Below are 24,090 nucleotides of genomic sequence, written 5' to 3'. Positions count from 1 at the left end.
TGCATTGCCAAATTTGTCGTTTGAAGACACCCCCACCAAGGGATGTAAGAGGTGTCGAGAAAACGCATCAAGGGTGCAGAGAGCAGTTCTTAACAAACCTTTGCGCTTAGCACCTCATCCTTTGAAATAAAGATTCGCTCCGACTTGATAAAAAACTTAGACATTTTTGTATTCACCCACCAACTCCTAAAGTGGTGACTGCCCGACGTGATTTGCTAGTGCAAGTTATTAGTTGAGTTGAATTGTGTCGTGAATAGTTTGATCAAAATGAGTCGAAAAACCGCTACGTCCGCTGGTAGTACCAGTTCTTCCGCGGAGCAAGACATTGTGCCGGAGATGAGTCGCGCCGGTATTAGGATTCCTCCATTTTGGCCGGAGCAACCCGCGATCTGGTTTAACCAGATAGAAGCGCAGTTCATGTTGAGCGGCGTGACGGGGGACAATATGAAATTTTATTTCGTCATGTCTCAATTAGAAGCGAAATATTTGGTTGAAGTGCAAGATATCTGCACGGATCCTCCAGAGACGGGTAAATACGAGGCGCTGAAGAAGGAGCTGATCCAGAGGTTATCCACGTCCCAAACTCAACGGATCAGACAATTGTTGGAACAAGAAGAGATCGGCGACAGGACTCCTTCCCAGTTCCTGAGACACATGAGGAATTTAGCGGGAACTACGGTGTCTGACGATTTTTTAAGAACTCTATGGTCAGGCCGATTGCCAGCGATGACGCGCGCTATTGTGACAGGGCAAGCAGATTTACCGCTTAATAAGCCTGCAGAAATCGCGGATCAAATTCACGAGGGAACCGCGAAGAAACAGGTCGCGAGTGTGCAAGAAGACTCTGTTCAGGAAAGACTTTTAAAACGTCTAGAAAATTTAGAGTTGCAAATCGCGGAATTGTCAAGGTCACGACCGCGGGATCGTTCGACAAGTGGACATCGTAATCGATCGCGATCCGACAGTGCTAAGCGTGGAAAGTCGTCATCTAAAAGAATTTGCTGGTTTCATAAGAAATTCGGGAACCATTCGACGAGGTGCCGCCCGCCGTGCAGTTTCGTGTCGGGAAACGCGGGAATACGCCACTGAGTGCGGCAATCAGTGACGGTCCAAAGACTAGCCGCTTATTCGTAAATGATCGTGGGGAAAATTTAGAGTACCTGGTCGATACAGGCTCGGATCTGTGCGTGTACCCTCGCACGCGTGTTAAGGACCGAGTTGTGAAGACGAATTACGAACTGTTCGCGGCTAACGGGTCCATCATCAGCACATATGGGACGAGGACCTTCAACCTGGACCTAGGATTGCGTCGAGCTTTTCCCTGGAAGTTCGTCATCGCCGACGTCGCCAAACCTATCATCGGTGCCGATTTCCTGACGCACTACGGGATTTTGGTGGATTTGCAAGGCCGACGACTTCTGGACAAGACGACATCGCTAACTTCTGCGGGTAGGATAATTCGCGATAAAGTACAATCGGTAAAAACAATTATTGGTAACTCGCCTTACGACCGGTTATTAGCCGAGTTTCCTAGGGTAGTACGACCTACGGAGGTTTCGCGTAATGTTAAGCATAACGTAGTGCATTATATTCACACTACCCCCGGGCCGCCGACATACTGTAAACCGCGCCGATTATCGCCGGAATTGTTTAAAATCGCACGGACAGAGTTTGAAAATCTCATGCGTCAGGGCCACATACGACCTTCGAAAAGCCAATGGGCTTCCGCCCTACACATGGTAACGAAGAAGGACAACGGATGGCGGCCTTGTGGAGATTACCGCGCGTTAAATGCACGAACAATTCCTGATCGGTACCCTATCCCGCATATTGAGGATTTTTCGCGTACGTTGTTCGGGAAAAAAATATTTTCTAGAATAGATTTAGTTCGAGCGTATCACCAGATCCCTGTGCATTCCGATGATGTGGAAAAAACAGCAATAACAACGCCATTTGGTTTATTTGAATATGTATCGATGCCATTCGGTTTAAGAAACGCCGCGCAAACGTTTCAACGTTTCATTGATACGGTTCTAAGGGGACTAGACTTTTGTTACGCATACATCGATGATGTATTAATTGCGTCGGATAGCGAAGCGGAACATGAGGAACATGTTAGGAAACTCCTTGCACGTTTAGACAAATTCGGTATAATTATCAATCCCACTAAATGTGTATTCGCTGTGAATGAGGTCGAATTTCTCGGGTACACGGTAAATAGTCAAGGTACAAAGCCATTACCGCGGAAAGTTCAATCTATTTTAGATTTTCCAAAGCCGACTACCGTGAAACAATTACGTGGTTTTCTAGGAATGATTAATTTTTATAGAAGATTTATTCCTAACGCCGCTCAGATTCAGGCTCCTCTCAATAAATTGCTTCAAGGTCAAAAATTGAAGAGTAATTCTCCTCTTCATTGGATCCCCGAAGCAGACATCGCGCTAGATAAATTAAAGAACGCCTTAGCAGACGCCGCCCTTTTAGCGCATCCCTCCACACGCTCGCAACTCGCGATTATGGTGGATGCGTCGGACTTCGCGTTAGGTGCAACGTTACAGCAGCGAGAAGGAAATTCGTGGCAACCCCTTGCTTTTCATTCGAAATCCTTGTCGCCTGCACAACGTAAGTATAGTGCGTATGATCGGGAGTTATTAGCTATATATTCAGCGATTAAGCAATTTCGCCACGCGTTGGAAGGTCGGATGTTTACAGTATACACCGATCATAAGCCAATTGTCTTTGCATTTAAACAAAAACCAGAAAAATGTACCCCGAGACAATTCCGATATTTAGATTTCATTGGCCAGTTCACAACGGATATTCGGCACATTAGTGGGAAAGAAAACGAAGTGGCTGATGCTCTTTCGCGTGTAGAATCTGTTTCCGTAGCTATTAATTATGATGATTTAGCGGAATCGCAAAATACTGATAGAGAGTTAAAGAAATTAATAGCGTCTGACACTTCTTTGCAACTGAAACGGGTTAAGTTAATAGCGAGTGACGCCCACATTTATTGCGACATTTCGACAGGCGATATTCGTCCTTTCGTAACAAAACCCTTCCGACGGCAAGCGTTCGAATCCGTACATAGGCTCGCGCATCCAGGCGTTAAAGCTACGGTTAAGTTAATTAAAAAGCGTTTTGTGTGGCCGTCGATGGAGAAGGACTGTCGCGAATGGGTTAGGAGCTGTTTGGATTGTCAACGTGCAAAGATTTCTAGGCATTGCGTAAGTCCGGTTGGTAATTTTGTATCACCGTCCGCTAGATTTGAACATATTCATATCGATCTAGTGGGTCCGTTACCATCATCGCGAGGATTTAAATATTGTTTAACTTGCGTGGATAGGTTTACGCGTTGGCCAGAAGTTTTCCCACTTGAAAACATTGAAGCCGAAACAGTCGCGCGCACTTTGTTGAACGGTTGGATCGCGCGTTTTGGTACACCATTACGAATAACGACAGATCAGGGTAGACAATTTGAATCCCGGTTATTTAGCCAGCTAAATAGTTTCTTAGGATCGACGCATTTAAGAACGACTGCGTATCACCCTGCGGCGAATGGAATGGTCGAGCGTTTTCATAGACAACTAAAAGCAGCCATTAAATGTCATGGTGACGAGCGATGGACCGACGTTTTACCTATTGTATTGTTAGGGATTCGTTCTGCTTTCCGACCCGATTTAAAAGCATCCGCCGCGGAATTAGTTTATGGTGAAACTTTGCGTTTACCAGCGGAATTTTTCAAAAATTCTGAGAGAGTGAATACCGATCCGATAGAATTAGTCGATCAACTGCGTACTCAGTTTCGTAAATTACGGCCGGTATCGGGTTCGCGACACGGGGAAAAGAAAGTATTCTTATTTAAAGATTTAAATACTGCGTCTCATGTTTTTGTTCGCGTCGACGCAACGAAAGGTTCTTTACAACAACCTTACGAAGGACCATTTCCAGTAATTTCCCGTTCTGAAAAAACTTTTATAATTCGGATTAAAGATAAAGATACCACAGTTTCCATAGATAGGCTAAAACCGGCATATATATTCGAACCCGACGATACAGCGAGCGATATTAATGAACAAACGCCAGTATATTTCATGCGTCAATCTACGATGCGTGATCAGCCAGCAGGTACAGACAAACTGTATCAAACGCGTTCGGGGAGACGGGTAAGATTCCCGGATCGTTTAGAGGTTGGTCGCTAGCGGTACAAGTAGTTTTAATTGTACATAGTAGGTTAAGGAATGTAAATAAACTTTAGGCTTAAACTAGTTGTAATTAGTTGTAAGAGCGCCGCTAGTTAGTACATGTAATTGTTATGTATTTTTGTATAACATAGCGTTGGCACTGGTAAGGGGGTGATGTAGCGGCTGGCTTCGTGATTTCTTAAGCGATCATGGTAAGTGCAAAAGGCCAGCACGGTTTACGACGTATACGGTCAAAACGGCTATTTTTGAGGATACCGTTAGATTTTCTCGAGGCATGTTTTGTAGTTTTTCGTCAACGGTCTCAATAGCTACGTACGGCATCATAAACCGGGGATTTCCGAAGGGACCACGGTTCCGGGCTTGGCGGTCCCTGACCGTGCAGGGGAGCGGTAAGTGGTCACCGGGAAATCCCGCTGCATTGCCAAATTTGTCGTTTGAAGACACCCCCACCAAGGGATGTAAGAGGTGTCGAGAAAACGCATCAAGGGTGCAGAGAGCAGTTCTTAACAAACCTTTGCGCTTAGCACCTCATCCTTTGAAATAAAGATTCGCTCCGACTTGATAAAAAACTTAGACATTTTTGTATTCACCCACCAACTCCTAAACTTAGTTTTGGACGTATTACTGTATCAGGACGCCGACCAACCGCTCTATTGTGGAGAACTACTGTCTTCGTTTCATCCCCGCGTTGTTATTTTCCCTTTTGTCATCGTGAAAAAAACGACATTGGAACTTTCTTTGGGTGTTTCTTAAAGGTAAAAATCTAATCTATAGCATAGTATAGTTTGATTTTTCACTACTCCCTTACATTTTAAGATAAATTGAGGAATATACATGAAAATTAGTGCAAAATCAATTTTTCTCTGCATTCAATAAATGTTTAAACAAGTTTAAATATTCAACATGTGTAAAAAACAGAATCTTTTAATACAAACAGGATCTTAGTACCTTTTATAACTACCTTACAATTTGGTTTAATTTTGAAAAATGTGTTTTTTTTTACACTGCTCAAAAGAAATATGGCATAGAAAAATTTTAGGCAAAAATTGGCCAAAGTTCATTGATGATAACTCCGTGAAAAATCATCGCAAAGTTATGCTTTTTTTTTCAAATTAAAAAGGTTCTTGTCAGAGCCATATGATGTGCAAAATTCGTCCAGTAACCTCTTCGAGGTGCACATCGGGTAATGCTAATGCCGGCGGTATATGCCATAAATGCAAAGGTTTCTTTAAAGTGTTGTAACTTTGCAAAAAAAAAATGGTAGCGGTTTTTCACATACTGGAAATTAAAGATGAAGGTTTGTACTTTATACTGCTGTAAACAGTATCACAAAAAAAAATGTGACAAGTCTATGCATTTTGTCAAACTTTGTAATTTTCAATATTGCAAACATGACCACATATTTACGGTGTTATTGTGGTAGGTATGCATCAAATCTAAAATTAAACTGCAGGGTCTTAAAGTAGAGATCTCAAGCTTTAATTTAAAAAAAAGAGCATAACTTTGCGATGATTTTTCACGGAGTTATCATCAGTCAAATTTGGCCAATTTTTGCCTAAATTTTTTCTATGCCATATTTCTTTTGAGCAGTGTACATATATTTTTAATTTCCAATTATTAATTTTTGAGTTAAAATTAAGTTATATGTTCTGCAGAATCAAGCAAATATTAAGTTAGGTTATTTAAAACAAAATTCATGTATTATTTTATTTCATTCGAATAAATGTATCCTTCTGCATGGAAATTTCCATAACGCTACGTACTACGACGACGCCCCATAATTCTTGGAACCAGCGCAAATCCTAGAGAAGGATAGAAATACATTTTTCCATTAGGACATTATTAGTTATTAAAACTGTCGCGAGGTAGGTTAGGTGTGAAATGAATAAATATTACTCGCAACAGTGTGTTTGCAAGAGGTAAGGTGTTTTAATGTGAACTATGGAGACTATGTGTGATATTACAGAAATGCTATTGAATACAATGTTACGGAATTAGTATAGAATGTTCGATGATGCAGAATCGGAGGCTCGACTGATTATATCTGTTTTGACGCCCTTCCGCAGTATATATAAACTTTTCGGAGAAGGCGTAACTCCTTACACAGTTGAGGGTGGAGTTATTTTTCTCGCAGAGTCCTCCCATTTTCGACGGGGGAAAGAGTATTGTAAATTAGAATTTGAGAGTCGAAAATGTCCTTCCGGACCGCGCTGACCATGTGGCCTAATGAACCGTAACGGGACATGGCTGGCAGCGTTTATGGTAGGGTAGTCTATTGAGCTACGCACGTCCAAAAAACATAAAATAATTTCGCCGACTTACAGACTTTAGGGTAGGCTTAACTGCCTACACCTAAACATCTGTAAACGGTCAATGCTAATTTCTACCAACGCTGCGAACCATGTGCCGCTACATCACCCCCTTGCCAGTGATAACGCTATACAAAATTTACATGGTCTATATACATACATACATACTTACATACATGAGAATACACTAACAGTAATACAAGATAGAGCGCAAAAAAAAACTATATACAGACAAGAAAAACTATTTACATCGGTTACTTATGCCTGATAACGCTCGGTAAATCTAACTATACGGCCATGCCGTGTTTTAATTGGCACAGCTTGTTTCAAAATGCTCTTAGGACTACGGCTTGCTTGATCGCTCGCATTTCGTGTATCGGAAGTATTGTTCGTTACAAGTTGAGTCGGTTCTACATGCGCAGGTTTTAACCTATCTATACTTATATTCTTTTCGCGATCATTCACTAACACTGTAAAATATTTATTATTACGGTTGACAACTCTGTAAGGTCCGTCATACAGCGGTTGCAACGAACGTTTTTCGCCATCGTGTCGAATAAATACATGTGTTGATGTGTGTAAATCTTTGTGTATAAATGGTGTATGTGTGCCGTGTCGTGAGGGTTTACAAGGTTGTATGTTTTTCATTGTGTGTTTGAAGTGTGAAACAAAATCGGACGTCACTGGACTATTTTGATCTTTATTGAAAAATTCTCCCGGTAATTTTAATGTGCATCCGTATACTAATTCTGCTGGAGTTGCGTGCAAATCTTCTTTATATGTGGATCTAATACCTAATAAGACTAGTGGGAGTACCTCGGTCCATTTGTCGGTCTCATGACAACGGATTGCTGATTTTAATTGTCGGTGCAATCTCTCTACCATACCATTAGATGAAGGATGAAAAGCGGTAGTTCTGATATGATGTGAACCAAGACACTGTGTTAATTCTTTAAAAAGTTGAGATTCAAATTGTCTACCCTGATCTGTAGTAATAATAGCTGGAACACCAAAGCGTGATATCCAACCTACTAAAAGGGTGTTTGCTATTGTCTCGGCTGTTATGTCCTCGACCGGCCAAGCTTCTGGCCAGCGGGTAAAGCGGTCGACACAGGTAAGGCAATACCTGTATCCTTGTGAAATGGGTAATGGTCCTACTATGTCAATATGAATGTGATGAAATCGTGAAACCGGTAATGAAAAATTGCCTAACGGAGATGAGGTGTGTCGTGTAATTTTGTTTCTTTGACAAGGAATGCATTGTTTAGACCAAGTGTTACAATCTTTGTTTATAGATGGCCAAACAAAGCGATCAGTAACCAGTCTGCGTGTGGCTTTAACTCCTGGATGTGATAAATTGTGTAGTGTGTTAAAAATTTGTTTACGTAGGTTTGCGGGTACATATGGACGAACGGTAGGAGAAGAAGTGTCGCAAAAAATTTCCAACTCGCGATCTTTAAACGGGAACCTAATTTTCTTTAATTTAAGGGCAGTCTCAGACAGCAAGAGACTTTGAAGCTCTTCATCTGCCTGTTGAGACTGTGCCAATTCCGATAGATCAACGGGTTTATTAATCTCCTGTATTCTGGACAATGCGTCCGCGACTATGTTGTCTTTCCCTGATATGTGTTGAATGTCTGTAGTGAATTGTCCTATAAAATCTAGATGTCTGAACTGTCGTGGAGTGGAACGCTCTGGCCGCTGTTTGAAAGCGTAAACCAGAGGTTTGTGATCAGTGTAAATTGTGAATGTGTGACCTTCAAGGTTGTGTTTAAAACGACGAACTGCGGTGTAAGCGGCTAATAATTCCCGGTCATATGCACTATATTTTCGTTGGGCTGACGAAAGGCTTTTTGTAAAGAAGGACAAAGGCTGCCAGGTATCATCCACCCATTGCTGAAGTGCCGCTCCGATTGCTAAATCAGACGCATCCACGGTAACGCTAAGCTTAGCGCCAGGTACCGGGTGCGCCAGAAGGGTCGCTTCAGCAAGTGCTTCCTTGACCTGGGTGAAAGCAAGTTCGGCTTTTTTCGACCAGGCAATACGAGGATTACCACGAGCAGGTGCACCCTTTAATAAATCTGTTAATGGGACTTGTAATTTTGCGGCGTTAGGGACAAAGCGACGATAAAAATTAAACATCCCTAAAAAACGTCGGAGCTCTTTAATATCTTGAGGTTTTGGAAAATTTCTGATGGCATCTACTTTCTCTGGATTTGGAGCAGTACCTTTACTATTTACTGTATAACCAAGAAAATCTATTGAAGTTTGACCGAATGTACATTTAGCAGGATTAATAATGATACCGTATTTTTGAAGTCTATTGAAAAGCTGACGAATGTGATCCAAGTGTTCTTCCTCGTTACGCGATGCTATCAAAATATCATCTAGATATGCATAACAGAAATCTAAGCCAAATAATACTTCATTAATAAACCTTTGGAATGTTTGAGCCGCGTTCATCAAACCAAATGGCATTTTGACGTACTCAAACAAACCAAAGGGAGTAGTAACTGCTGTTTTTTCTATGTCTGAAGGTTCTATGGGAATCTGATGATATGCTTTAACAAGATCTACTTTGGAGAAAACGGTTTTGCCATGTAATAAACTAGAAAAATCTTCGATATGCGGCAAAGGGTAACGGTCAGGTACTGTACGTGCATTTAGTGCTCGGTAATCCCCGCACGGCCTCCAACCTTTGTCCTTTTTAGGAACCAAATGCAAAGGCGAAGCCCACGGGCTTTTCGAAGGTCTAATTATACCTTCGGCCAAAAGATGCTCGAATTCCTCTTTTACTATTTTTAATTTATCAGGTGCTAACCTACGTGGTTTCGAAAACACGGATGGTCCTTTAGTCGTTTTAATGTGGTGTGTAATGTTGTGTTTTGTGCCTGTATGTGTACGTGTGGGAATGGTGATATCTATGAACTCTGTGAGGATTTTATGGTATGGAAAGTCACCGACAATTGTTTTGACTGAATTTAAATCGGCAATCCCCAGTTTTCCTCGTGACGTTAATTTTGTTTCAGTGTCGATTAGCTGTTTATTCCTTAAATCTACCAACAAGCCGTAATACTTAAGCATATCCGCGCCGATTATAGGTTTCGTGATATCCGCGATTATAAATTTCCACTTGATAATTCGCCGCAATCCTAAATTTAGATTTAAAACGATATCGCCATACGTCGAGATGGTAGAATCGTTCGCGGCATACAAAGTGTATGTGCTTTTGGGAGGATGTCCCTTGACTAATTTTCGCGGATAAACGCTAATATCGGCGCCAGTGTCTATTAAAAATTCTACCTTACTGTCTTTGTCACTTAAGAATAGGCGGCTCGTGGCTGGATCGACGACTTCTGCCGCATCTAAGGTCGATCGGTCTCGTTTCCCTGGTGTTGCTGTTGACGTTGCGGGTAGGTGCAGGGGATGGTGCACCTTGTTGACCTGTCCCCGAACCTGCGATGGTACCAGCATACACCTGGCTGCGACGGGCTGGGGCTGCGGCTGTTGTTTCTGCCTCGGCTGGAGCTGCGGCCGTAGTTGCGCCACTTTTTCCGTCCGCGGAAAGTGGATCTCCCTGGATGCGTGGAATTGCTGTGCTTCGCAAGCTCCGCAACTTGCTGTGTTAAACGCGCCATCTGCTCGCACAATAGCTCGAATCGGGTGTCCGTGGACACAGCAGCACATTTCCCGATAGGCGTGATTTCATTGACCTTATCGGCCAATTCCGCCATCTTCTCGAGAGATGCATCCATCTGCGTGGCGAGGATGGTCCGCATTGATGCTGGCAGTCGATTCATCCAGATCGTCCTCAGGAAATTTTCCGGCACTTTAATATCCCCAGCCAGGTTGCGGAGATGGCGTAAAAATTGCGAAGGTGTCCTATCGCCAATTTCTTCATGTTCCAGGAGCTGCTGAATCCGTTGCTCCTGCGATCTGGATAACCTCCGTATTAGCTCCTCCTTGATTTTTTCATATTTACCAGTGGCAGGAGGATTTTGTATAATATCCTCGACTTCTTGCAAGCACTTAATATCAAGGAACGACGTGACATAAAAGTACTTTGTGGAATCCACAGTTATGTTGTTGAGTGCGAATTGTGATTCCAATTGATGAAACCAGAGCAGCGGGTTACTGGACCAAAAAGGTGGGACACGTATACCCACACGGTCGATGTTCGACACCTCAAAGGGGTTTGATCCTTGCTGCTGATTTCCACTCTTTTGCGGGCTGAAGAAAACGTCTCTATCTTCATTAGCCATCACTAACACTAAATTCGCACTTATTGAACTAAATATAACTATGCGTGTCTCTATGTAAACTAAGTAAATGTCTGTATGAAGTCTCTTATATTTAACTGTGTCTTTTTGCACTTTATCACTGTGTTTCCACTAAATCACGTAACACTCACGCCGTGATCACGTCGCGGGTCACCAATTGTCGCGAGGTAGGTTAGGTGTGAAATGAATAAATATTACTCGCAACAGTGTGTTTGCAAGAGGTAAGGTGTTTTAATGTGAACTATGGAGACTATGTGTGATATTACAGAAATGCTATTGAATACAATGTTACGGAATTAGTATAGAATGTTCGATGATGCAGAATCGGAGGCTCGACTGATTATATCTGTTTTGACGCCCTTCCGCAGTATATATAAACTTTTCGGAGAAGGCGTAACTCCTTACACAGTTGAGGGTGGAGTTATTTTTCTCGCAGAGTCCTCCCATTTTCGACGGGGGAAAGAGTATTGTAAATTAGAATTTGAGAGTCGAAAATGTCCTTCCGGACCGCGCTGACCATGTGGCCTAATGAACCGTAACGGGACATGGCTGGCAGCGTTTATGGTAGGGTAGTCTATTGAGCTACGCACGTCCAAAAAACATAAAATAATTTCGCCGACTTACAGACTTTAGGGTAGGCTTAACTGCCTACACCTAAACATCTGTAAACGGTCAATGCTAATTTCTACCAACGCTGCGAACCATGTGCCGCTACAAAAACTATCAATTAAACAAATCTATTAATACATATCGAGCTCACTAGTATAATACTATGTTAATCGGAGTCAAAGTCAAATGTTAGGTTATTGCAAAATATACTGCAAATTGCGATATTGCTCTATGGAAAATTCCACGAGCATCGAATGCTTATACCTATAGACCCGGTCCTTGTAGAATTCGTGCGCAATTCATAGAAAAGGACAGAAAATGTATTTTTCGTTAAAACACCATTAGACTACTATTTTTGTATCAAAATGTTAGCTATTAATTAAAGCGCGACGTTAACAATATAATTAAATCATTCGATTTCACAATTAATGTCTAATTACGAATTTATACGAAAATTATATATTTTGACGTCACAGAAATTCCACGAATTTGGCAAACCTGCGGGTATAAAAGGCCGAGCGAAACCCGCCTAGAAAGCAGAACAATTTTCGAAGTCGAACGCGTAAGAAGACTCCTAGATAACCATAACCGGAAGAGTTTTCGCTGTCGAAGAGCCGAAAAGATTCTTGATACTTTATTGGTAAAGCGGGTATACGCCATGCGGATACTTGGTCGCTGGGTCGTTCTAGTAGCCAGTGAACAACAGGCTCCCCAATTAAGCGATCTGGTTTTGGCTGTCAGTGTTCGTTTTAACTAAAAGGGTCATGGACAATTAGTTGTCGAGACAAATTAAAAAAAAAAGAGTAAGTGTTCCGAGGAAAAGTCATTAACTTTAAACAAATTTTAGAAGTTGAATTAATAAAAGAATATTGTTCTGTCTCTAGCGTATTTTTCGTAGTCGACTACAACCGCGTAAAATCATACTCTATTCATACTCTATAATATACATGGTGTGTTCCAAAAGTAATGAGAACGAAATTCCTGCGCCGCTCCTGTTGGTCGGAGGGGGATCGGACCACATGGGTTAGGTGCGGGGGACCCTTAGCTTTCCAATAAACCCGGTCCCAAGGCTCTCCGAGCTGTGAAAGTGACAGGACGTGAATTTTTGTGACCCCCTGTTTGATGACCGTGTCGCGGAAAAATTGGAGTCGACGATCGGAACAACGATACGCGATAAAGCTTTTGTGCTAAACTAAACAAATCTCTTGAGGAGACAAGTAAAATGATTCGTGAGGTTTATGGGGACTCTGTTCTGTCGTACTCACAAGTTTCGAGGTGGTTAAAGGCCTTTAAGGAAGGGCGGGAAGATGTTCACAACGATCAACGCTCTGGGCAGCCACCAACCAGCAAAACAGTCCACCAAACAGTCCATAAAGAATTTCTTTCTGAAGAACAGATAGTTAACACCGCCTACTAAGTGGTTGTGCTGGAAAGACTGCGAAAAAGGATAATCAGGACGAGAAAACACATCTCCGCTACCTGGATAGTGCATCTCGACAACGCGCTGCGAGTACGTGAGTTTCCGACCCAAAACAAGGTGATAACGCTTCCCCAACCCCCCTATAGTCCTGACCTGGCACCGGCAGACTTTTTTTGTTCCCCCGGATCAAGACACCCCTGAAAGGAACGCGTTTCTCGTCGATACAAAACATCCAAGCGGCCGCGACCGAAGCCCTAAAAGCGGTTCCGGAAAACGCATTCCAGGACGCGTACCGTTCATGGCAGGGTCGCTGGCAAAAATTTGTAGAAGCCCAAGGGCAGTACTTTGAAGAATTTTGAGTATTTGTAAGAATTGGTTCAATAAATTCGTTTAAAAAAAATCATTCTCATTACTTTTGGAACACACCATGTAAAATCATAACATAACGGTGTCACGCGTAACGCGTAACGCTGTCACAGTTATATTGTATTCTGTCGTACTCTATCATACTCTCTACAGTATAAAATCATAACGTAACGGTGTCACGGTTAGGTCACCATGAGTAATCGAAAGCGAGGAAACGAGTGTTCGGACCGACCGCGGAATAAAATAAATATGTGCGCGACTTAAATACGATTATTTTTATATATCGCGAGTGAAAATAGTGCAATTTAAGGGTGAAATTTGCCCTCGAAGAAGGACTTGCGCGAACGCGTGGTCGTGCGACATGTCGAAGTTGCGAGAGAAAGTCGCAGAAATTAAATTAATTAATTAATAATGTAAATGTCATAAGGGATTTAGAGTGCGGGAAAGGACGAATGAGGCATATTGAATGCACGCGGTGATTAGTTTTGGCTATTTTTGTATTTTCGTGATTTGATAGTAAATAAATAATGGCGTCAGTCGAGCAAGTTTCGATATATCGTACGAACACGTGGGCATCTCCGCGCGAGGGAAAGCGTAGAGCGTAAAGGCCGGTTCGCAAACATTCAATATGACCAGGGAAGGGTCGCTGCAGGCGCATGGAGAACGGCCCTTAAGGACGAAGCCTAAGGGCGAAGCGGAGGTACGCGGCAACAAGCAAGATGGCGGAGGACGGATCGCCACAAGCGCATGGAGAGCTGCCCTTAGGGACGAAGCCTAAGGGTGAAGCGGAGGCACGCGGCAACAAGCAAGATGGCGGAAACATGGCGCGTTTTTCAAATGGTAAGCGGATAGGTTGAAGCAAGAAGACAGTGAGGAGGAGAAGAGGAAGAGGCGAGACGGCACGGAACGAAGTGAAGGAAGGAAGTAATTTATTAATTAATAAATAAATGAAGTGAATGAGATTAATAATAATAATAATAATAATAATAATATTAATTAATTAATAATTAACGAATAAATTATTATAAATAGTGAAGTGATTAGTAGATTAATAAATTAATAAATAATAAATAATAAATAATTAACAGATAGGCAACTAACTCGGTGTAGTGTTAGGAAAGTGTTGTGAGAGTGCAGTGAAGTGCTAGGAGTGTTGCGGGTACAGGGGAATATACGTGACCACGTGCGCGAGTGCAGAGGAACAGTGCAAAGCGGGAAAATGACGGAAAAGTGTTGGGAGAACTGCGGAAAACGCTTCAGCACTCTGGAAACTCCGAAGTCACAACGATGGTGGAGAAAAGGGGCCGCATTGAGAATATCCAGCATGGCGAAGGAAGGAACGCTGCAAACACTTGGAAAGCGCCCCTAAAGGGTGAAGCGAAAGGATGCAGCAACAAGCAAGACGGCGGAGGCATGGTGCGCTTTTCAAACGGCAAGAGGAGGGAAAGAAGCGAGAGGACAGCGAAAGGGAGAAGAGGAAGAGCAGGAGTGGAAGAAGCGGAGAAACAAAATAGACACGACCGATCAAACGACTCAAACCCGCAAGGGAGGAAACCGGTGTCAGCCTGGTCATAGCGCCATTAGGGAGCACAAAACGGGGACCGACGGAGCGGGGGAGAGGAGGGAGAGAGGTCAAATTGAGCAGAGGATCCTTCTGATCAACTGTTGATTCAACTAGGGACCCAGTCGTCAGCCTGGTCATGGCACCATTAGGGGGCACAGAACGGGGACCGACGGAGCGGGGGAGAGGAGGGAGAGAGGCCAAATCGAACCAAACACCCTTCCGATCAACTGTTGATTCAGCAAGGAACCCAGTCATCAGCCTGGTTATGGCACCATTACGGGGCGACAACGGGGACCGAGTGGGATCGATAGGAGAGAGGAAGGAGAAATTTTACCAAGAGCAATGGGCTCATGTAGCGTTGTGGAAGGAGACTGGGGCGTGATAGGAAACGCGGGGGAAAACCGGTGATCGACGATAATGAAAGGGGCTAAAGGGCGTAAGGGATGATGAAAACAGCGCGAAACGAGATGGGAAGCGAGGCGCGCGAAACTTAAAACACGGAGCGACCGCGGAGCGAAATATTAACGATATTAACGACGAGCGGGCGGTAACGGAAAGAAATCTACGGGAAAAGGGCGAAAACACAACGAAGCGGCGCGCGCAAAACAAAAGCAGAACGATCGCGGAATGGAACGCTAGTGATAAGCGCGCAGCAACAGGGAATTAAATGCAACCTTAAATTTAGATAGTAGTTTTTCATCTCTTATATATTTATTGGGTATACTTGTTTAAGTAATGCAGAGTAGCGAACAGGCATTGACAAAATTAGGAAACACAATCTAGAATATTAAAATGAGCAAGGTGAGGAATAGACGAGATGAGTTAATAATTAGCGATAGCGAAATAAATAGGGCATTAGCGTGTACATAGGGGCGGAGGGGCGGAAATTTCATAAATCGCAGGAACGGAGGCGCGTGCAACGGAGAATAACATAGAACATGAAGAGATGACAGGATATATAGTAGAAAGCAAACTTTACTGGTCCGAGAGGGGGGGGGGGGCGAAAAAATTTTTCTGAAATTAATTATCATTAAAAAGCGGAAAAACTAGGAAATGCGGCCATACCAGAACTAAGTATGGGAAATACACTTAGGTGGGAAATGGTGGGGAGAGGTCGCGGTTTTTGCCGTATGTTCGAGCTCACCGGGAGGCGGTGCTGAGGGGGCGTTACAAGGTCAGCTGGAGGTCAGCGCGTTTTGCCCGGGAGCCTCCCCTAGATCTTGACGCAGCCTCTCGGGCCAAGACACTTTGGTTGAGAGCATTCATTCTCCACACATGGAACACATACGCGGGGGGCGGGAGGGAGGGGGGAAGTCTTTCTTCCACAACTGCGAGTGATGGCCTACACCAGGTCTACTATGCCCAACCGGTAAGGAAGCCTGGCGGGTTGCCGCCATCCTCCGCCCTTGTGGCGGGGGCGGGAGACAGTTTTAGTGGGTATGCGCCAAAACCGTCCCTCTTCTAGGGGCGCCGGAAGCGTGAGTCTTTCCACACTACCTGGACTATCTTCCCAGGTGTCCGTAATAGGATTTCTGTCTTCCTAATAAAAAAAAAAGTAATTTTTCCTATTCCTATTACCTGCCACCTTTTGGCAGAGAAACGACGCGAAGGCATCGTTGCCGGATTGTTACGCTGTTGCCATATCTATCAATCTATTTTTAGACATCAAGCAAATTTTTTCTCTCTGATTCCATACTATTGTATCGTAAATGAGATCCGACGATTCTGATAAATTGTTAAAAATAAAAAATTCCGTTGGATGCGTTTGAGCAAAACACACGTCAAAAATTATTACAAGTTTTCTCAAATACAATTCAGAAAATCTTTATTTGAAGGAATGAAAAATATATTACGCGTCGTTCTAAAATATGTCGTTTTAGAAGAAAAAAGTATTTAATATAGGAAAAGCAACAAGATACAATTCGCGCAAGACTTTACTTTTCAATCTCTCACGCTCGACTCTTACGCTCGACTCGCATTCCTATTACGACGAATTGTCACCCGATCCAAACACTCTTCATTCGCACATCGCTTTGATCTATACCGCACAAACATTCTTATCTCGCACCCCACACTTATAACAATACTGCTTATTGCGATAAAGTATACGAAATATAAACAGAACATGATGCGATTGAAAATATTTGGGCATTTCTAATTCGTTATCAAATGAATAATGCAATGAAATATATGACGAGCACAGTTCTGAAAACTATGAACAGTTATCGACCGTTTCGTATTTTTATCGACGCTCTAGGTAACTTGGCCAAAAATGTCAAAATAGGCGAAAAATACTACGAGCGCTGCTATCGGATAATCGTTGAACTATATTTCACGGCTTACGGCCATCAGGCTTGCCTAGATCAGCGTCTGTCTCACTCATGCACCTTCGAAAATTCGACTTTATTCTGTACAGAGTATTTATTACTATCTAAAACGACCAGAGCGGCCTGTAGGGAAGTCCACTGATGGCCGCTGTACTCGTAAAAACTTCATTTTCGCAATATTCAAGCGTTAAAGTCGAATTTCGGAAATCGCCTCGTCTTCTTCGCACATCGCATTGGTGTGAGAGAAACGACTCGATTTTCTGAAATTCGACTTTAACGCTTGAATATTGCGAAAATGAAGTTTTTACGAGTACAGCGGCCATCAGTGGACTTCCCTACAGGCCGCTCTGGTCGTTTTAGATAGTAATAAATACTCTGTACAGAATAAAGTCGAATTTTCGAAGGTGCATGAGTGAGACAGACGCTGATCTATGCAAACAAGATGGCCGCCGCGGGACACTCGCCTTAAGGGCAGGATCCCGTTTTTGTTTACCTCCGAATCGATCGAAGAGACAATGTTTATGAGCGCAGAAAACTGGAAATAAAATAGACAACTCAGGTTGCGTCCTCTATCGACTAGATCTACAAATATATCTAAACTCTATTAGCCACCTATTCCAATTCCTATTACCAACCAACTTTTGACAGACAAAGGACGCGAAGGTATCGTTGCCGGATTGTTACGTTGTTGCCATATCTATCAATCTATTTTTAGACATCAAGCAAATTGTAGAAATACGGGCTCGAGCCAAGTTTCCTAATCCTAGCGAGCGCGACTTGAGGAAAGAAGGAGGGGATGATCAAAAATGCACTTGAGCCAAATGAAATATCCAATACGGCAGTCGATAGCATATAAAAAAAAATAGACATATACCAAGTTTCAACCACCTATCTCAACCATGTGGGCAGTAAAACGGGAAAAACGAAATTTTGGTTTTTGGTCTACTTTGCCTATTTAATCTCATATCAAAATTCTGAAAAAATTCAAAAACATTGAGATTCATACAGCGCATATTATAGAATTTTTGCAGATTTTTATATTGCAAACTGTAGTTGTAAGAAATGAAAAACCGCATTTATTAATTTTACGTCATATCTGGTTATATTCAGAAATGTAAAATGATACTACAACAGTATTATTAGCGAAAGCGGTAGGACTCTTTCCTCGTAATCGGTGGATGTTTTCTAGGCGTGGGATCGAATCCCTGGCTAAAAGTTAATGCGGGAGAAAACGTTTAGTTTTGCATGTTATATTTTTAATTTTCTTTTTTTTTGTAATACTTTTAATATGGGTTGAGTTAGGTGATATTACTCATAATAGTGCCAGTATTATATTAAATAATATTGCATATACTATTATATATATAATTATATTATATTATTTTCTGTTATATAAATTCGGTGCAATGTGATTCCTCTATTACGACTGTTAGAAAACAAATTTCCAAGAAATTGTATGGGTAAATGCGTAGAGTCGACGACTACGATTCTTGGGGTTTCGGGTTCGATTCCCGGTAACCGAGATCGCACTTCTTTTTTTCTCTGAGAAATAAGATCCGACGATACTGATGAAATTGAGATTTTATTTTGCTTTGGTATATACACTATATGGTATTAACTTTTATTTAGTCTAGCTATAAGAATGTCGGTACGTATGAAATGAGATATTGAGTTGCGTTTGCGAGAGGATGTTTAGATGATCGGTTCGAATGTCGCGTTGGGTGTCCGAGTTCGAGGAATGCCTGATAAGAATAATCTCGGGCGAGAATGCGTCAGCGTGCGCGGAGATGAGTAATTGTTCGTGCGAGTCAGTTCGTCACTGTTGGCGAAAGCGAATGGTCGAAGACCATCTCTGTTAATAAAGCACGGAAAATTTAAAGGTGGAAAATTGGATTGAATACGTGACGTGCGCAGTGGAATGCGCAGTGTCATACCTTGTCCCGAAAATTGTACGCAGTTACCGACAGTTTCGTATTTTCATCGACGTTGTAGGTAATGTGACCAAAACCGCGACAACATGCGACTAATACTACAAGCGTTCCAAGTGGAAAATCGTGAAACTATAATTGTATGGTGGAACACCGTTGACAGGCGCAAGTGCACGAAATCGTATTTTTCGTCTCATTTCTTCTAGAAGCCATAAATTGACAAAAAATGGACCAAGCCGACATCGTACCATTACAATAATGTCGGGCTGCTATCGCTTTTGGTGAGCAAATGCCTAAATTTTACGTAAAACGGAAAATACGGCGCAACGTGTCTAGGAGCGGCCATCTTGATTGTTTACATCTATGTCTGTCTCACGTGTACGTCCGAAGAATTTTTCGTTTCATTCAAAATGTGGGGTTTGTTGGCGTAAAATCGATAGCAGCCCGATATTGGGCATATCTACCGGTGCTAAAGCTATCCTCAGAAAGTGAATTTATGCAATTTTCGAGACGTGAAACGAAAAGTACGAAATCGGACCTCTCTCTCGCACATCGCTTATACGTGCATGTGCCGCCACGTGTTAGTGTACACACACAGTTACTGCGGGATCCTGCCCTTAAACCTTTTAGGTACGACGCGCCACTATAGTGGTTTTTGCGGATATCATCTTTCAGGACGATGCGCCACTATAATGGCCTTCGCGGATGCGATCTCTCAGGACGACGCGCCACTATAGTGGCATTCGCGGATGCGATCTTTGAATGACACGCTAGAGTAGTGGCACGCTCTAGTGACTCACTCACTTACTACTTGAATTGAAAAATTCTCTTCATACGCAATTTCAAAAAAATATGGGGATATAAACAATAATATTAGCTGTAATAAATATACCGTGGACCAACCGTTTAGACTCACCGAGAAACATTTTCCCTGTGAAATTTGTATAGGAACAAAATTGTACAGAATCATGTCCGCGATAAGATATTGAAAGCGCACTAAAATCGAGAAAAGTTTATTTTAAAAGTTGCCGGTTTTTCTGCAATAACAACACTTTGCAATTAAAAAATGAAAAATTTTTTGCTTATGGTACCAATGGGGAGTCTGAACCTACCAGATGCAAAAGGCTTCGTTCCGATCGGTCAACCCAGTTAGGCGTAATCGGCGAACATACATAGAAAAAGAAAAAAGTTGCCGGTTTTTCTGCAATAACAACACTTTGCAATTAAAAAATGAAAAATTTTTTGCTTATGGTACCAATGGGGAGTCTGAACCTACCAGATGCAAAAGGCTTCGTTCCGATCGGTCAACCCAGTTAGGCGTAATCGGCGAACATACATAGAAAAAGAAAAAAGTTGCCGGTTTTTCTGCAATAACAACACTTTGCAATTAAAAAATGAAAAATTTTTTGATAATGGTACCAATGGGGAGTCAGCACCTACCATATGCAAAAGGTTTCATTCCGATCGGTCCATCCAGCTAGGCGTAATGCGCGAACATACATAGGAGAAAGAAAAAAGTTGCCGGTTTTTTTGCAATAACAACACTTTGCAATTAAAAAATGAAAAATTTTTTGATAATGGTACCAATGGGGAGTCAGCACCTTCCATATGCAAAAGGTTTCATTCCGATCGGTCCACCCAGTTAGGCGTAATCGGCGAACATACATAGAAAAAAAAAGAAAAAAAAAAACAAAGAAAAAAAAATATACTGATCGAATTGAGTAACCTCCTCCTTTTTCGAAGTCGGTTAAAAACAATACAAGGCGAAGATCTCGCTATGAATGTGAAAATTGTAACGTAGGTTTATGTGTTATACCATGTTTCAAAATATATCACACTCAATTATATTATTAATTATTAAAGTGAATTGCTATGGTTAAAGTATGTGTAATATATATTTTTAAAAAATTATGATTTCATCATTAAATACTTCATTTGAATGTTCTCGTGCACAGAACAGGATTGCCCGTCACACTTTGCAGTGTTATATCGATAATACATCGTTCACGTCAGACCCTGCCGTCCAGGGAAATACTTACACGCAGAAATCGGCCGTACCTAAAAGGTTAAGCGCATGGACGAGGACGCACTCATGGCTGCGTCCTTCGCTGCAGCCTGGCCGGAGGGACCGGCCGGGCCAGTCGCGAATGTGGAAGCGGAAGCTGAATGGTTCCGGGGCGCCATGGAGATGGTGTGTGACACCGCCATGCCCCGGGTTAAAGTCTTCCGACGGCGGGCCGCCTACTGCTGGACGGGCCACATTGCGCGGCAACGCGGCGAGTATCGTGGTGCCCGTCGCCGGTGGCAGCAGGCTCGCCGATGCAGGACCCGCGACGCAGTGAGGGAGGAAATGTTGTATGGGACGTATCGCACGTTAGCGACGTCCCTGCAGCAGGCTATCAGGGACGCCAAGACCCAGGCATTTGAGGACCTCCTTGGTACGCTGGCTGAGGATCCGTGGAGGGCGCCCCCCATCACGGAGAGCATGGACCCCAGTTCTTGGCGGAGGTGGTAGACACTCTTTTTCCTCAGGGTGAGGAGACGCCGCCTCCTGCCACGTCGGACCAGATCATCGGGGAGGTTTCCATCCCAGTGGAAGGTGGGGCGAATGGTTCTTCTACGCAAAGAGAGGAAGCCCGCAAGCTCCCCTTCCGCGTACCGGCCGATTGTGCTTTTGGATGAGGTTGGGAAGCTGTTTGAGAGGATCATAGCTTCCTGCCTCACCAAGCACATGGCCCGAGTCGGCCCCGGTCTGGCCGAGAGCCAGTTTGGGTTCCGCGAAGGACGCAGCACCGTCGACGCGTTAAGTCGTGTCCGGTGTTCGCGGAATCGGCCCTCTCCCAGGGTGGGGTGGCACTTGGTATCTCATTAGATATCAAGAATGCCTTTAACACCCTGCCTTGGGGGAGGATTAGGGAGGCACTCGAATACCACGGGATGCCTCCTTATATCAAGACCACGATCGGGGACTATCTGAAGGATAGATGGATCGAGTACCCGGGTCGGGACGGTGTCGTGTACCGGAGGGAAGTTAACCGCGGCGTGCCCCAGGGAGCAGTGCTTAGCCCCTACCTATGGGATGTGGGGTACAACGCGGCGTTGCGGGTTTCCCTACCTCCCGGGGTGAGAGTGACCTGCTTTGCGGACGACACGCACATCCTCGCCACCGCACAGTGGGCCAGAGCGACGAATTAGCTGTTCATTTGTCAAAAATTTGATTTTCCTAGATCGATATGAAACGAACATATATTGCTTACTAAATACCTGTCGAATTCAAAACCGATGAAATTAATGAAATTCATTAAAAATTGTAGTCATAACAAGCATTCAAAGATCAGACTTTTATGAATGCTATTTTTCACCGAAAAATTTACTCTTTTTCATATTGATGCCCTGACAAAAGTATTAAATATTTTTCAAAATTTTTTTTTCTTTAATAAACAGCATATGTTTATATTGAGAATACACATGCCATGACAAATTATTATCTGTAGTTTATTTACAAAATAATTCTCAATGAACTAAAGATAATTTTCATAGTTGTTCATCTTTAGCAAGGGATATCTTTAAAACTTCAAAGAGTTGCGTGCTCTATCATAGTGCAAAATTTTCAGCAGGATTTCCTTATTTTAATCCAAAAGGAATCATGTCCCCCTTCGTCCCACCGCAAAAGTCATTATTGTTTGAAGCGTTGCGTGACACACGCTTCAGCAACACGTAGGTATATATTGTGTATTGTGACGGATCGGTGGGGGAAAACCCGAAGGGGGTTCCCTGGAGTGGGGGCAGTTAGGGAAAACGGCCCTCCACGCACCGATGCTCACACCCACGGACGATTTCTTTAATGGGGCGCCAGTGCTAATGCACTCGTCCGTAGTAATCGCCCTTCCGGCTGCTCTGTCGGGAGCGGGAATCAGAGGGGGTCAGAAAAAAAACTAGTAAAAGACCCGCGAGTTCGTATCCAATAGAAAGTGCTTTTATTCGGGCCTCCAAGTAGGCCACGTAAGCAAAACAGAAAAAATGAATTCGCGTGGGCCCCACGCGTTACAAGCAACGGTCGAGGAAAAGGGGTCGACTCGCCAGTTGCGAGGGAGGCTTTCGCGGCGCGGGGGCTCACGGTACGCGCGAGTACAGAAAATATAGAAATGCAAAAAGAACGCTGAGGTATTCGCCCGCAGGGAGCACGCCCTCTCAGGGGTCGTGGACAGCAAGGGGACGTTGGTCCTAAATACCAAAATACAGCGTACAAAAAAAAACTAAATGAGAGGGGACAGTGTCGTGTAGACTGTCCGCGGCCTCTAGGGTCCTCGTCACTGGGGCCAGGGGTCCTATCGCCCTCGCCCACGCGCAAATGAATAACAACAAAAAAAAAAGAGAAGGGTAAGGAGTTGACTCCTACCTTTTTGCGCTGGTGGACTCCACAAAAAACAAATTCCTCGGTGGGGCGGCGGCGACGAATAATCCACAGGCACACAATACAAAATGACACAAAGTATAAAAACGGAACGCACTACTATTAACAAAAAGAAAGAGACGGAACAAAACTGGGCGCAACGGAAGACTTTACGTCGCGGGGGGCTCGCTGGCTTCTCCCGATCTTCTTCCCCGGTTCACGGTCTTCCCCCACCCCGAGGATTTCGGCGTCGAGGATGGGCCATTCCACGGTGGGGTTTGGTGGCCAGGTCCTGGGGCCCTCTCGAGGTGGCAGTTGGGGGTGGCTTGTCCCCAGGCCTGGCGTTTCCCGGTGGTCGGCTGCCGGTCGCCCCCGCGGAGGATGACGGGGTGGCGCCGCGACCGGACAGCCGGTGTCTCCTTCGGTGGACCCATCCCGCGCCTCCGTCGCTCAGGGAGAGGTTCCTCCGCGACCGGGGACGACGACGGCTCCTTCGGTGCTGGTTGGAGGCAGCCAAAAAAAAAAAGGGGCGAAAAGGGTGGCGTCCGATATAATAAAAAAAAATAAAAAAAAGAAAAACACACACGCTCGCTCATTCATACTTGCCCCAGCGGCGAGGGGGTCCGCTTGGGCGGAGGAGTGGGGCTGGCAATTCGGGAGGATCCTCGTAACGAGGCATAACCCAAAAA

General features: G+C 43.7%; 2 protein-coding genes across 2 annotated transcripts in view; both read right to left on the bottom strand.

Annotated features, from left to right (window-relative positions):
- Positions 1–24,090, bottom strand: part of LOC105663657 (uncharacterized) — a 73,605-nt gene that overhangs the window by 4,140 nt on the left and 45,375 nt on the right. The window lies entirely within an intron of this gene.
- Positions 9,880–10,776, bottom strand: LOC143265293 (uncharacterized). The gene has a single exon (XM_076536575.1). It carries the CDS (start codon positions 10,774–10,776, stop codon positions 9,880–9,882), a length of 897 nt encoding a protein of 298 aa, XP_076392690.1.

This window comes from Megachile rotundata, chromosome 10 (assembly GCF_050947335.1).
Source record: "Megachile rotundata isolate GNS110a chromosome 10, iyMegRotu1, whole genome shotgun sequence".
Lineage (NCBI taxonomy): Eukaryota > Metazoa > Arthropoda > Insecta > Hymenoptera > Megachilidae > Megachile > Megachile rotundata.
This window is presented reverse-complemented; position numbering and strand designations above follow the sequence as displayed.

Excerpts from the sequence above, each read along its gene's own strand:
- LOC143265293 (XM_076536575.1), bottom strand. The coding sequence starts at position 10,776 with ATGGCTAATGAAGATAGAGACGTTTTCTTCAGCCCGCAAAAGAGTGGA.